General features: G+C 44.4%; 1 protein-coding gene across 8 annotated transcripts in view; it reads right to left on the reverse strand.

The window, feature by feature from the left end:
* Nucleotides 1-229: 229 nt before the first annotated feature.
* The window catches only part of DNAJB6 (DnaJ heat shock protein family (Hsp40) member B6), a 58,074-nt gene continuing 42,283 nt past the window's right edge, over nucleotides 230-16,020 (reverse strand). For 6 of the 8 annotated variants that reach the window (XM_021526543.2, XM_021526544.2, XM_021526546.2 and 3 more), the window contains one exon: nucleotides 7,832-9,931. In XM_021526543.2, the coding sequence (XP_021382218.1) occupies nucleotides 9,618-9,931 (314 nt within the window). In that variant the 3' untranslated portion in view covers nucleotides 7,832-9,617. Of the gene's footprint in view, nucleotides 1,856-7,831; nucleotides 9,932-16,020 lie in introns of those variants that run through there. The other 2 variants (XM_021526549.2, XM_021526542.2) reach the window with 2 other exon arrangements.

Here is a 16,020-nt window from a genome sequence, read left to right on the forward strand (position 1 = left end):
CTCCTCATAGTGATGTTTCCAGCCAGAAAGAACCCTCATTTTCCAGTATCAGCCATCTGACACAGGGTCTATATTGACTTGCTCATGGATTTAACAAAAGGAATTACCTGGAATGCTTGTGGGCATTGTGTGAATGAGGACTCCCCCCCTGCGCTTACAGCCTGAACTTTAATGTAAATGAACCAGACAACTGATGCCAGTCTACAGCACAGTGCAAGAGGACAAAGTATAAAGGCAGATTTTCTTTATTTTTAAATATTAGTAACACTGCACAAAAAAAAAAAGTGGTACTTAAGTGACAGAAAACCGGTACTCAGTCCTTATTTGATTTAACCGTAATTTACAGACCCTAAGAGAGTTCACAGATGGTTATTGTGTGTTATATGGTGCCTGCAGAGGGTTACATTGGGTAATTGAAGCTAAACCATTCAGATACCAGAGACACCAGAATTTGTTATATCAAACCATGCTAGAATGCAGACTTGGCTTTTCTGTTTAGCTCCTCTCTTACACCATTATGTGCATTCCTGCATCTTTGAGACGTTAGGATGAGCGAGTTTCTCCAGAAACTGTGGACTTTCAATATTGCCAGGTTTAAGGCTGTTACATCAACAACATATTGGCAAGAGGAAGACAAAAGAAACAAAACAAAACCATAAGCTGCTAACTCCTACCTGGAGGTTAAAAAAAAAGGAGACAAGAAACATGACAAGAAACATGCAGGTAAATGCTTAAGGCAACGAAGGGGCTCTGTACACACTAAAAGGTTAAGAGAAGCAATGTGGCATGCACACGAGACAAGTATGGGAAGCAAGGAAGTCATCTTGGCAGGAAATATGTATTTCTTTTAAATCTAAGACAGCTTTTCAAGCTAAAAAAAATAGTCCTACAATAAAACCAATGCAAAATGCTTTCATACATAAAGGTATAAGTTCTTTGCAGAAACAAGTTGATGAAATCTAAAACGGATGCTGAAAAAATGTTTGTTATCTAAAACCTACTCAGGAGAAACAAAGAGCAGTTTTAAAGTAGCACTTGGATCATTTGTCTCTAGGTTCTGAAAATAAACTTTTAAAATAAGGAATGATTTCACTAAATGATTCATCAGGAGTCAACTAAGCCTAAAGAAATCAGTAGGAGTGCTTACAGGAGACCATCATTACACTACATTTCTTAAAATCAGAAGATATAACTTCAAGATACAATTTAATATGAGGGAACATTTTAATAGGGACAGAACTGCCCAGCCTGGGGGAAAAAAAAAAAAAAAAAAAAAAAAAAACACAAAAACCCAACCATAAAAGTCACTTATTAATCTTGCATAAATTACCCTATAAGAGCTCGTCTCAGTCCCACTCCCAACATGAGTGAACAGGACTCTTCTTTCAACAGGCCTGATTTGATGCCAGTGACCAAACAAGGAGGCATTTGCCTTTTATATCCTACAAGACAAATAACAAACACTAGACTAGAGTTGCCTTAGTCCCAGGGAAGGAAGAGGTAAGGAATTCTGTAACGCTTTCCAATCTTCAAACACAACACACGTCTAACCACGACCTGCCTGAATTCCCTAACCTGAACGGGCAAGAAAGCCACTCCGTGAAACTAAAAGGAATAACATAGTGCAATTTTAGTACAGTTTTAAACATGAGTCACTTCCTTGGTAGCAGTGTGAACAATCAAAAAATATACACAAAAAAGAGGTGTGCTCGAAGGTAACATGAAGTTGTAGTCATTGTTTTAAAGGTATTGGCATAGCAGAGAAGTCCATTTTAGTAACTCGCTTTGGTTGACTTCTTCTTCTTCAGTTCCTCTCTCTGCTTCTGCTTCCTCCTCTTGCTGCCTTCTTTGTATCCTGAGGAAACATGGCTTGTAAAACACTTTTCACAGCATTCACAGACTTTTCTCTCTAGCAAAAGCATATGTTCTCTGAATGGTTTAAATAATATTAAAGAAAAGGTCTGGCTTCCTAATATGTTGTTTGTTTTTTAATTTAAATTGCCATTTCCACTATATCCCCCATTCTACTATATCCCTTACATAGGATAGAAAGAAAATACTACCAATCTTTGAAGTTTTAAAAGATCTGGATAACTTTCAAAATACTTCAAAGCCATTCAGGAAAAGCTTCAAAATTAGAGCACATGCAAAACCAGAATAATTTTCAAAAAGGAAGCAATAAATAAGACTTATGCAGCAGGAGCAATTTAAGTACTGGCATTTCCTGCTCAGGGTAGTCAGAATTACCATGATATTTGCATTTCCATTTTAAGACTAGGGAAGGCCAAGAATCCTGAGTAAATGAGAAGGTGCTCAGTGTTTACCAATATATATTTTATATGCTGGTCATCAGCCTGCTCATGCTTAACTATGCACCACAGGTTATATTCGACTGCAGCCCCAATGGTGCATGAAAGCATTGAGTTCAAGCAACAATTATTTGCTACAGCTTCAGTAGGCACAAGCTTCCAGCCATGTGATCATCATTCCAATGGTTTATTACCCCCACAGGGATGTGTGTAAAACAGTTGTTGCTCATCACACCTTTTCCTCCAAACCTGCAGTAAAACCCAACTTGCTGGCACGCTTGCACGGGCAGTGAACTGTGTGAACCACCACATCCACCCAGGTGCACTCAGAAATCTAAACTGAGAGCCAGTAAACATTTCCCTCAGACAATCATTCTGTGATGTTTTGAGACAGCTGGAGGGATCTTTCAGCTCAGTGGTGCTGTCACTGGAAATCAGCACAGTCCAGTGACCAGGACCAGCACAGAGCAGAGCAGCCCTTGCGATCCAACTGAGGGGCAGGGCTGGGAGTCAGAGGAATGGCTCTGTGGAAAGGCACAGCTCTGCCTCTATGAAAAATCTCTTTTTTTTCCTCTGTCCTGTCAGCAGGCAGGCAGAGATGGCCCCAGGGAAACAGTTTCACCAGTGCACCTGGTTCTCCATCAATTTATCAACAGCAAAATTAAGATGGGAAAAGGAAGTTGTGGGAGGCTGGGGGAGAACAAAGCCACGCTGTGGCTGCAGTTTGCTCCTCACCAGAGCTCCTCCCAAGCACAGTTAGAGATGTGCCCACAGCACAGCTGAAGTCCTTCAGTTTAAGCTTAAGACTTGGGGAGAACCACAAGGTAAGTCTTTTGGCTAAAACCATTTGAGACATTATCAAAAGTTTAGAGGAAATACACTCATTGTACAACGGAAAACTGTTCTAGGTTATCACTCTAGCTCCTGTGCTGTACCCACAGCATGACTTCATCTTTTGTAATTACCTGAGTCAAGAGGCAGGATATTTATTTAGAAATTCTGCCATGAGCAATCAGCCTGCACAAAGTTAGAGTGGAAACCAGTGTTCTTGTTTAAGGAAGAGAGAAACTGGCGGTGCTTAGCAGAATTGCAGATGACACTGGGTTTTCCCCTGCACTCTGTCACCCCCTGAGCTGAACTCCTGTCCCTGTTCACGGTGTGAACATCTCCTCACTAAGAACTCCATCCAGGAAGTTTTCTTCCACGTCAGCCCCTTGGTCACCAAAAATAGGATCCTTTTGCATTCAATTCACTGAGTAAGACACCCATCCCTGAAGGGCTCAAGCATCTCCCTGCTTTCTCACAGAGGTCAAGGGAGGCGGAAGAGATGTGCTGACTCCTGAGAATCAGTCATCTGGGAGGTGTTATTCAAAGGATTCCTTCCTTTACTGGAAGGAAAAACAGCATCATATCAGCTGATCAGAACTAGCTCTTGTAATAACTATGAAACAATAACACATGTTTGGGAAAGGATCATTAAGCCCTAGCAGGTATTAGCTTCATAATTTTTTTAATTTCTCGTTCTCAAAACAGTGTCAGTGTTTCTAAAAGGTTTCCACATCCAGGCATGATAGCATTTGATGCTGTTATTTTATATCATAATACTTTTTTTTTCCCATTTTCTTCAAATGCTTGAGATTTTGAAAGCAATTCTAGCAACTGTTTCTTAAAAATACTGAGTCAATGTAAATTATGACTTGAAGTGAATGCCACATAATTTATTGTCTTATAAATGAAACAACTCAAATGTTAAAATATTACAGTATGAAGATATTTAGGCATTTGACAACATTGTCTCCTACCAGCTTCTGGTATGATAAGGCTGAAAAGTGGAAATCTTTCAAGCGTTATCACTGACACACAGAAAGAGATTGCCCAAAGCAGGAGATAACACACAAACACAGAGTATTCCTCAAGAGAAAATGGCCAGGTCCTTTCTGTTTTGAGCCTGCTGTGATAAATAATTTCACTGTCTGCCGTTTCCTTTTCTATCTCCACCTAAGAAGAAAGGATAGGTCAAACTTTGCCAGTCTGTTGCTCCAGTGATGCTGGGTGATAACAGCCAAAAACCTGATCCAAACGAGTGAAGCAGCTCCTAACATAAATAAAGATTGCACACTGAAGAAGTAACCCTTCAGTATTTATTTCACTCCAACACTTCAACCAGCGCTAATTAAAAGCATATTTAGCTGCCTTGGTTACAAGACTAGCCCCAAAGTCATGAGACAACAAAATCTGAATTAGAAAGCAGCAGCCCAATGACTGATCACTCTGCAGTGAGCCTGTGTCCTGGCGAGTTGCCAGCATCCCAAAGTGTCCATAGAAACTTCCCTTAGTGCTGCACTTCAGCCAAACAGTGCTGGCCTTGGAGGAGGCTGTTCAGATTTGCACCCTTAGCAGCAATCTTTAGCCACCCCAACTCTAGAAATGCCTCACAGGGCAGAGGGAGAACAGGTTGCCAAGAGCTTCTCCAAGCTGTGACGTCTGGAAAACAGATTCACTCAAATGCAGATAGAAATCTCCCTAAGTTGGTATTTCTTGCTTTTGTCAGCTGCCAGGAGCAGAGATGGGTGAAGCAGGGATCCACACCATTTGGAATTACACCTGCTTTACTGCTTGGATAATTCTTGTCTAAAACAACCAGCATCAGCTAACCAACTCCTTCCACGTCATCCCCTTCTTTTCTACTTCTAGAAAAGCCACAAGGAGCACATTCAGAAGCTGTTCCAGCTTTCGTGAAGCTACTGAAGGCTGAAAACAACTTCCAGAAACACTTAGGTGCAACTGCTTCACCCATCACTCAGCAAGGACCAAAACAAACTGGGAAGATCCTCTGCTGTGTCCCAGATTGACTTTCCTTCTGGCTTTCTACTTCCCTGCCATCTGCACCTCCCAAAGTCACGAGTTTGTTCAGTCACTGCCCGTGAAACTCATCACATTCTTGGGTGGCAACTGCAAGGGAGGTGTGCACGTCGCGCGGCCGATCCCAAGGCACAATGTCCTGGGGAAGGCACTCCTACCCAATGCATTTCTGCTATCCTGCTTTTTCCTGCCCTGCCTGACATCTGCCTGCTCTACCAGGATGCAGAGAGGCCACGGGTCTGCTCCACCTTCCTTCTGCCAGCACAGAGCAGCGTAGGAGTCAGCAGAAGGAAACAAGGTGTTCGGTCACAGCTGACAATTAACACACAGCATTGCTGCTGCTTGACCCACATCAGCGAGCAACAAAGGCCATGGCACGATTTTTACAGAAGATCTGCTAAGGTGAAGACTTTGGAGCAGCCTCCTTCCACTTTCAGAGAGAAACATTGAGGTTGGGGGTGGGAGGGATTCATATTTTCTGCTCAAGTCTCAGAGAAAATGTTCTGCAAGATCTACCAACTTTTTGCTAAGATTGTGGCCTTCCTTCAAAGCATGGAAGCAGCCATGGCCCCAGCACCCACAGAGCTTTAAAAGGGCAGTGAGGCAATTTCAAGCTGGGTTCTGTAGTGCTCTTTCTAATTTTCTGCTCCTAGAAATCTCTCTCTAGTCAAAACAATAAACTGCCATTTTAAAGGCAGCTGGCTCACTTCTGAGTTGCAGCCACCCTCAGTTATTTTAGACTGACCACACTCACATATGCCGTTGTAAAAACACATACCAGATCACAGCTTGAGTATAATTTCATGTGTGACTCAATTTGCAATTACAACTTTACACTTTCACATCCCCTCCCCTCAGCCTGAGCCACTGCCCAGCACACAGCACAACCTGACCTACTAATTCCCTGTCCTCATCCCCAGCTCCTGCCTGCTCCTCCTCCTCCTCCTGTGCCACGGAGCATCATGGAGAGGGAGCCTTTAGTCAAGACCTGGGGTGACAAAACATCCCACCCTGTCTAGGTATGCTGTTCCACTATTCAATTATCCACACTGTTAAATCCAAGGGGTGAGTTCTCCAGTTTCACTGGCCAATCTGGTGATGTAATCCCAACTTTGATCTTTTAGGGGACTGAGAAGCTTTAGCAACTTGCAGGGGCCTTCCTTCATGCTTGTTCACCATGTCATGGTCTTTACCAATTCTGCTTAGAATTGCCACAAGAACAAACCAAGCCAGATATCATCTGTTTTCCTACTGTAACACAAGCACTGAATAGATTTCCAAGGTTTTACTCCCAGGTGGCAAGCAAAAGCTTGCAAGGCTCTGCAGCCATGGAAGCCCTTCCACACACAACCCAGCTATCTTTGATGGGTAACAGGATGATTTAATACCAGCAGCCAAAATACCATGCTTGAGGGCAGCTCTGGGCTAAGCCTGGGGGCAACCAGCCAGCCTCCAAACCCACCAGCCAGCCTCCAAACCCACCAGCCAACCTTCCCAGCCCCTGCCCTATACAGGTACAGCTGTTACCCCATCCCACTTGCACAGTTACAGCAAGGGGATGTGGAGCAAAGTGAGGGCAAACTCCACCTCTGCACCTCCAGCATTCCTCATGTATTAGACTTCCACAAAAATCAGTGGCTTTGCTTTCCTTTCTATTTCCATTAAATGCCCAAAACAAAGTTTGTGATGGAATTATAAAGTAATTAGTTTGGATAACAAAGCACATCACTGTTACTAGTTAGTAAAGTGTAATTCAGGAAACTGCACATTGGTAAAAAGAACGGAGACTGAATTAAAGATGAAATGAACTACAAACAGCTCAACTTTCCAGCAGAGGAAACCATGCCAGGAAAGGATCAAGATTAGTTAAGCTACTTCTTTTAGAGTGGTTTCCTCTTCACAGGTGCCAGCAGATGAAAATGCAGCAAAAAAATGAATTATTAATGTTGTGAGTTGTAGGTTAATGCAAGCTATTTCTTTGAAAAGGAAGAGCAAACCTTGCAATATTATCTTCCAAATAATGAAATTTGTAACATTTTTTTTGTCTATTTTAACAATTAAACATTTCAATCATTCTTGTTGGATAAAGGTCAAAACTCTCAAATCCAAAGCAGTAGTTTTTAAGGGGTAGTTACCACTACCTCTGGCATTACCAGCTGCCATCCCCAGGTCTCTGCTGGCATTAGCACTTTTGACATGGCTCAGATCCCCCCAGCCAGCTGTGTATCACACTATCAGGGAGCACATCACTTGCAGTATCTGAATTCTTATTTCAAAAATTCCTTTTTGGAGCTAGAGAACTGTTTGATACATGCAGCAACTTCAGAGCACGAGAGGTGAAGTTTTATTCTAAAAGGCCATTATGAAACCGAGAACAGTTTCCAGGGCAATTTCTACTAAAACACAAAGTGCCCATGGCAGATGAAGAATTAAATTAAACTCACAATTTTTTTCTTAAATACCCACTGTGATAACTGGCAATCCTGACTAAGGAGAGGATTCATCTCACCTCTGGATATTGCCAGCATAAAGGAGTTGGCCAGCCTTTCCTCTTGGGCCCTAGAATTATGCCACTTCCAGAGGGATTCCCACCACATAGTCAAGATGAAACCTATCCCCTTCTCCTTAATTTAAATTTCCTACAGACATACAAATCAAAATTCAGTCCCATTCTTAGAGCTGGGAAAATAAAAACACTTCCCTGCAGGTGAATCATTAATGACTGAGGGTTTTCTTGAGATGCTGCAACTGGGACAACATCTAAAACTGCTGCGTGGTCCTGCTGCCAGGAACCCCACGCTGGTGGTGGCAAAAACATCTGATTCAAGGTGGAACTGCACCTGGTTTGAGGCCATTGAACTCAGCTGTTTCCCAGTGACTTGAGAGGGCTTTGGAGCAAGGCAGAAATTCTCTCCTGACGCCGGCCCGTGGAAGCACGGCAGTGATGGATGAGAAGCCAAGCGAGTAGAGTGGTCTCTGTAACTACAGAGCTGTGCTGGTGAAGCTGCTTGCTGGGCAAGAGGTGAACACCCATGAAGGGGAATGGCATAACTGGCCAGGACTCGTGCACACACTCCCCAGGGAAGGATTAAGACACTCACGTAGGTTTTTATGACTGACTCGACCAGTCCTTCAGCAGCCCTGTCCATCAGAGGAACAGCAGGCAAAATATTTAAAGCAACAGTAAAATCTTAGTCTTACTGCAATCAAGTTTTCACCCTGAGTTTTTTTGGCAACTCACAATCTACTGGTAGAAGAGAGCATTTTGTGATTGCACTAATACTTCTAGAAATTAATTTTAATTGCAAACTTGTGCGTCTTGGAGCATAAATAAATTCACAGCAAAAAGTCTTAAGCAATCTTAAAAATTGCTCCAAAAATTGCATGGTGCTTTTCAAACTCAGCTGCTCCTTGGAATCCATTGCAAAATATTGTGATTGCAGACACCCTAGTGTGTCCAAAGGCAGAGCCAAGGTTTTGTTTTGCCAGCCACAGACACAGGACACCAAACCTGTAGCCCTTGCGTGGGAGGCTTCAGAAAATCAGCCCAGAGATGTCATTTAGGCCTCTGTAACTTTTTGCCTTTTTTTTGTTTTAAAAAGAAAAGTTTCAACTTGGTCATCTTTAAAAACACAAACAACAACTTATCAGGAGGACATTAATCTAAATTATTCTATTTTGTCAATGGGTCATCTATCATATCTTCAGGTCTTCCATACAAAAGACATTGTTAGGTTTAAAGGCTCATAAACACATTGGAAGTTGGTATAGCACTGGGAGTACGTGAGCACCTGGTTTGGGATACAGTGCATATTTTTCATGTGCTGTGTTTACTTTGAGAAGCCTCCTAGGCTCACACTTCCCAGCACTTGACACTACTGAGAAGGGTCCTTGCTTTGGGCATCCAAGTAGAAAAGCTTCTTTCACATATCAGAAAAACCTGTCCTCACAGTCCTAGATATATCTCACCACAGGTTCCAATTAAATCAAGTACTTATGAGGACTTCATTGTCCAAGATAGCCTCTGGACTACATTGCCAAAAAATTACAGACTGGAAATATATGAAAGGACTAATTACTTCAAAAATAACCCGGACAATTGCCACGTTGTCACGTTTGCTTGAACGTTCTCAGCATCCTCTATTAGGATTTAGTTGCCTAAAACTGCAGCTTCCAGAAATAGTATCAACTTGCTGAACTTCTCCTTGGACAAGGAAGCCAAGCACAATTTAAGTAAATGAATGTGCAAAGTATTGTGATGAGTTAACCTCTAAAATGCCTTCACTTTTAACAACAAAGAGCACAGGCACTTCAGCAGCACAGCAGTATTTGCCCTGGATCCTTAAATATCCCAGGGCATTAGTGAATCTAGGCTAAATGGAAGATCAGAGCTAAAGCAGGATGAAGGCAAAGAGCTGCTATTTATTATCTACCAGGGAACTAGCATTAAGTCAACACACAGCACCAACTTCTTGATTGGCTTTTTGGGTTTGGCTTTTGACTATGTGATGGGTCCTTCTCTGCACGTTTCTCACCAACATGCTTGTGCACACCTGATAAATAAATAGGGGTCTCGAAGCTGCTCAGAACCCGGCTCCTGTCCTGTTCTTCCACCTCATCACCATTGTGGTAGCAGGCAAAGCGAGGGGAGGTGCCAGGCTTGTGAGGCTTCAGCAGGCGGAGGTTGCTGGGCTGGGAGGGCAGCGCGTGTTGTCCTCTCCGTCTGCACTCCTCGGCAAAGGCTTCCTCATCTGCCTCCCCTGCAAAAAGCAACAAAGGCGAGAAAGGTCAGCTGCACCCGCAGTGCATCAATTTAGTCTGGAAAAAAGCCCTCAGAAATGGGCTGGGTGTTAGGGGTCACAAAGCTCATGCCTTGGCTGTGGTTGGTCATGGACAGTCCTGTGTACCTGCAGATTGGGGAGTGTCAGGAGCAGAAAGCTCCATCAGTGGTCGGTCACTGTACCCAAAGAAGTCCACTAGATATGACGACTCAGGTGCCACTGTACCCTTTTCCCCAAAAGGCAGGGTGAGGGAGCTGAGCACATGGCCCTGGACAGGATTTCTGTCCTGTGCAGAGCATGTGATCAAATCCCACATCATCTGGACTGTCCTGCTCAAGGAAAAGATAAAGGGAAAGGAGAGATAAATACACAAGCTGGCTACAGGGGTGATGGGACAAGCATTAAGCCAGCATGGGTTCAGAGGGGCCAGATGTTTGACATCACAGCTGGAAGGATGACGGAGATGTGTGATGGAACACCTGAAGACAAGAAAACATGTTGGAGTTGTGAGAGGTGTACGCAGCCCAGAGGCAAGGCAGGCACACACAGCACAGGCCAATGCACACAATGGAAATAAAACCCAATGTTTGCAAAAACTGGTATGAAAGATGAGATACTCCTGTCATACTCATGCTGTTTTACAGATGACACTTCCCTTTGCTGCAGAAACTGCAACAGTACCACTGCTGCAAAGCAGAGAAATCAGCTACCATAACACACACAAAACTCAGGAAAACCACACATTGGAAAACAAACAGATGCCAAAAAGTCAACAAAAGATGTTCAACAGGGAAAATAAGGGGGGCAGGAGGGAAGACTTGGAACAAAGGTGTGTACCAGATTCATCTCTTAAAGGCTTTTTAAAGTTTCATTAGTTCAATTACTTAAGTACTGCTAATAGAGCTGATGAAATATGGCATCATTTTATTTTCATCAAAAGTGGTGTGTCATATTCTGCAAGATTTTCCTGGGATGTGCCCGGCATCAGCTGCTCAGGGAGGGGTGTGTGCTCTCAGCTAATGCTCTTAGTTCATGGCTGGAAAATGCTTTGAAGATGAAAAAGGTACCACGTACGCAAGACAGGACAGAGCAGGAATCCCCACTTTGTGTGTGCCCCACATCACCACTTCCAAACACAACGGGCTGCATTGTCTTTACCTTGTAATTGTACACAGGGAAATGCTTCTGAGGGCATGAGGAAAAGGAGGCAAGGTGTGTTTAGAAAGTCATTCCACAGCACAGTGAGGCACCGAGGCCCGCGGCAGAGGAGGATCCTGAGCACCCCACGGGCTGTGCTCAGGTGTCAGCAGAGGATGCTCCTTCCCGAGGAGCCCATCCCCACCTCAATGCTCCTGGAGTCCCCCACACTTGCAAAGGAACAAGCAGACACCACAGAAACTCGAGTGATGGCAAGACAAGGATTTCTGCATTTAGCCTCTGCCTGCCTGCATCATGCCAGGTAAAACCCTGGGTGGATGGTTCTCCTTGCAGAAGGAGAGGGCTGCCAGGATGGCACCAGGGCTTCAGCTACGAGAGGCAGGGGGGAAGGAAAAGCTCAGGAAAGGCCAGATGCAGAACTGCCATCATTACTCATAAGAAGCTACAGGATTTTACACACCATACAAACAGCACTGAAGAAGGTATCAGGCTGATGTTACCTATGAAGGGAAGCCTATAAAATGCCAAGACTAAGGGAAAAAAAGTACATGGAACCTGTTTGTATCAGCTGCACATACAAAAACTAGTCAAGAAGGTTCACTTCCTAACAAATTACAGTGTGTCACAAATAGGAGATCCCTCCTCTCCCATGGAAACACAAAATGCATGGATTTCTTTTTCATGTGCAAAGTCTTGCTTAATGTACATCTAAAATTTATATTTGCAAATAGATGCAGGAATGGAAAACATGCTGAGGCAATCCTTGAGGCTCTGGGTGTGTTTGCATTACAGAGACATCCCAACCAGGCACACTCACACAGCTCCTCAGTACTGGGCTCAGGAAACCAGCCCACCTTTGCAATCACAGAACACTCCAGCTGGAAGGAGCCTTTAAAGCTCGTCTGATCCAACCCTCCTGTAATAAACAGGGACATCTTCCCTGATCAGGGTGTCTCAGGGCCCCATCCAACCTGACCTTGAATGTTCCCAGGGATGAGACACCTACCAACTCCCTGGGTAACCTGTGCTGGCATTTCATGACCCTCACTGTAAACATTTCATCACTGTATCTAAGTCAAGCCTCCTTCAGTTTAAAACCATTACCCCTTGTCCTGTCACTACAGGCCCTACTAAAAGGTCTGTCTCCATCTTTCGTATAAGCTCTCTTAAAGAATTTGAGAGGATTAAATCCATCACCTAACAGAGTCCTTCACTCTTCCATATCCCCAAAGCAAAGGCAAATTTTAGTTCAACAAGTAGACTCAAAAAAATTGCTCAAACTTTTTCCCCCTTATGAGTTATGGGAGAGCAGGATGGCACCAGAAATTAGTTAAATGGTGTAACATCACGTCAGCTGTGATTTAAATACTGAATCTACTGCAGTGCTATGCATGGCATGAGCTGTCAGATCTTCCTCTGATCATCCACCTTTAGCACACCTGGCACAGCAAAGCTAAAGTGTGATTTGCATCAACTATTCTCTCCTGTTCTACATATTTGAAACATTAGAGCCAGACTGTACCACTGCAAATAGAAAACTTGAATAGAATTTACTCTGGGAGAAGTCAGCCACAAAGGACATCACCACCAAAAAGTGCTTAAATTCTGCTAGAGCTTTGTCAGCAGTGATGTTTATCCTGGAAATGGCTTTTAGGAAGACAGCAGGTATTGGGGATGAGGGCTGGGTGGGAATGCCCAAGTTCTGAGCAGGAATATCCACCCAGGGAGCACCTTCCAGGAATGCTCAGGGTTTAAACAGCCCTCAGTTCCCCCAGCATCTCCTTTTTGCTGTTCTCTGTGCCTCCACACCCACGTGAGAGCTGGGCAGCCGTGCCGTGACCCAAGCAGGGACTGACCCAGGTTAAAAATAACTCTTTTTGCCAGCTTATTTTTAACCTGGCCCAGAGCCTGCAGCCAGCTCATCGTGCAGCCGCCCCAGCTGGGGCAGGGAAGGGGGAAATTGTTGAGGACAGCTGGAATCAGCATCCAGCTTACGGTGTTAAGCAAAAGATCTTATTCTACTGATGCAAATAATCATTAAGAACCTAGCAGTTATTTCACTTGCAAAACCAGTTTTGAGAAGTTACATTTCTACGGGTCAGTTCCGAAAATTACAGATTTGGCGCTACCAGTAACTTTTAAAAACAATGATTAAGATTTGGGTTTGAGCTGCAGCAGGCTCTCCGAAATGAACAGGAGCTTCCAGGGAAGAAAAAACCAAACAGGAGCTGCAGCATCCTAAAAAGCTGTGTTAAAAGCTGCCTTCTGCTGCACGGGAGAAGGGCCGGGAAAGAACCCGTGGCAGCAAGGAGGAGGCGATGGGAATGCCGGAGCCAGCAGAGGGCAATGTCTGCTGTCGCGGTGTCGCAGCGGGACATCCCGAGCACAGGACTGAAAACAGCGGCAGGGATTTCCAGGTGAGCTGGGACAGGTAAGTCTCGGAGCGCTTCACGCCAAAGCACCCCCGCACGGGTTACCACTATTATCGAAGTACGTTTAAGTAATATCCATGTATGTCCCGGAATTGAACTGAAATCCTAACAGGAATCAGCAGTAATTAATGGCCAGGCAGTAATGACAGAACTGTGGCGAACAAACCAGGGTAAACATCCTGAGGAGACGGAGCTGCTGATTTGCATTCACTGCTCGCTTCCCGCACGGCAGCCCTGCTGCTGCCCGCTGTGTTCTGACACACCTCACCACAGAAATGCACCTCGAATCGGGGTTTTCCCTGCTTTAGGAAATAAAAAGCAGGTGCACCAGTTTGCTGGGTCCAAAGGAACACTTCCCTGAGGCCACAAGCACCTGGTCCCTCAGCAGCATCAGGAGATGCAGCTGGCGAGGGACATCGGGCTGTGCGTAAGGACACAAGAGCTCCGGGCGAAGCTCCTGCCCCCAGGCATTCACAGTGGGCTTGCGGGAAGCCTCCTCCATTCAAATCTGCCTTGAAGGATGCCTGCGAAGTGTCTTTCTAATACTTCAAGACTCTAAAGTTAAGTGGCGGTGTAAACTCAGAGCAAGGCATCATCAACTCAGAGCAAGGCATCCTATTGCTGCTTCAGGCAGCCTGAGGTTCACCTGAGCTGTTCCTGATGCATGCTGACATCGCAGAGTGCATAAAGCTGGGGGGGGGGAGGAACTTTTCTTGAACTTTTTCCCCCCTCCTATTACAAGGGTTTGGAATTTACACTGTGCTTACAGAGGATGCTGGAGTTTCTGATCACTCAACTACATCCACTGCTGCTGTGCAGAGCTGAACCGCAATGGAAGGAGCAACCAAAAGTGAAAGAAAAAAGATCCCCATTTAAACACATTTCTCTGAAGTCGATTGCACTGTGATCTTTGCAACGTGTTGATAAGATTTTTCTACCAATTAACTTTTTCATTGTTAATACCAGCAACTCTGGTATTAATATTTACCTTAGCAGAAGCTACCAGGGTTCTTCCTAGACTGAAGTCCACCAGTTGCTGGGAAATCTTAGGCTTTACAGCAACCAGTTCAATCTGAGAACTCATCTAACAGATCTGTCTACAGGCCTGGATTACCCTGGGCTGAAAAAAATCCTGGAGATAACTGGATCTTTTGTTTCTTCTCAGGAAAGCTTCATATCTAATGTATAATAGCACAGAAAAGACAGCAGGAGGCCAAGTGACTCTACTAAAACACAGAAATTGTCTAATTTAGGAGACCACACCTTGAAAGTTGTTATCATAAAGTTGCCAAATCATCAGTTTTCTTAATTCCTGTTGGAAATGATGGATGCTCATTACAGAACACCCAGCCCAGGGTATTTTCCAAAACCACGTGAACACACACACCCCTCACCTCTCCTGAAACTGTAGACAACATGCTGAGCCAAGAAAATACTCCCTCACCATTACTAGAGGCTATGTTGAGCAAGTTCTTCTGATTAATTGTTCTTAAACTTGTTTCTAAATGCCAGGAAACACTAACACTGTGACGCTTAGCAGGAGTTATAAAACCCTCTTTTCAGCCTGTGCTCTCCTGGGTTTGTCAGACTCGACAGAAACCAAAATTTGCATCGAGCCCTCTTTGGAAAACATCTCTGAGTTTGACAGTGACAGTCCTTAAAAATCTCTCTCTTGCTATTTGATGTGATGCTTACAAGAAAAAGCAGCCATTTTAAAATCCTCTGATTAAAAAGATGCACAGAGTTTTGAAAGCTGAAAGAGCTGAAATCACTCAGAAACTATCCAGGGAATGCTGGAGCAGCTGTCCCATCTGCACCATCGCTTTTGTAAACTGTAGAGGGAGTTTATTTCAACAGTGACGTTTATCAGCCAAAGCACAGGACAAACAACGAGGTTTTGAGTCAGCTCACAACAGATCAGTGTCTTTCACCAATTATTGGCAATTATTTTGCTTCCAGAGCAAATGCACTCAGTGTTACAGAGAACACAAGGTGATTCAAGTTTCCTGATGTCTGAGACTCCTGACCTGCAGAATTCAAGGAAATATTTATTCACAGTGGTGCCTGGAGCACTCAGCTGGGTAGAAACTGAAGATGCCAGAAGCTCCCAATCCATGCCCTGCAGAAACCTGCTCTCAGTGTCCCACCCCTCCTCTCCCTGTCTCACATCCTGCACTGGCTCTGACAGCTCAGCTCTCTCGGCACTGATGGCACTGCACTTGGATGTGGGTCATGTCTCCCTGCTTCAACCCAAAAACTCATATTAAGTTTATAATTAGGGGATTTGGGCTGGCCTTTCCCAAGCCAGGACCAGCACTACTATCTCACCTGCCATGCAAGCCAGGCATTTTCTGCAAGGGGGGAACAAAAATCTAGAAGTGGCAGGAGATGGCAGGGGAGGTAGTGGCAAAGTCCTGGGAAGTGATGGAAAAACAAGGGTGTGGGATTTGGGAAAAGGGACAGGCTGATGGAGTGCTA

This window comes from Lonchura striata, chromosome 1 (genome assembly GCF_046129695.1).
Source record: "Lonchura striata isolate bLonStr1 chromosome 1, bLonStr1.mat, whole genome shotgun sequence".
In the NCBI taxonomy this organism is placed as follows: domain Eukaryota; kingdom Metazoa; phylum Chordata; class Aves; order Passeriformes; family Estrildidae; genus Lonchura; species Lonchura striata.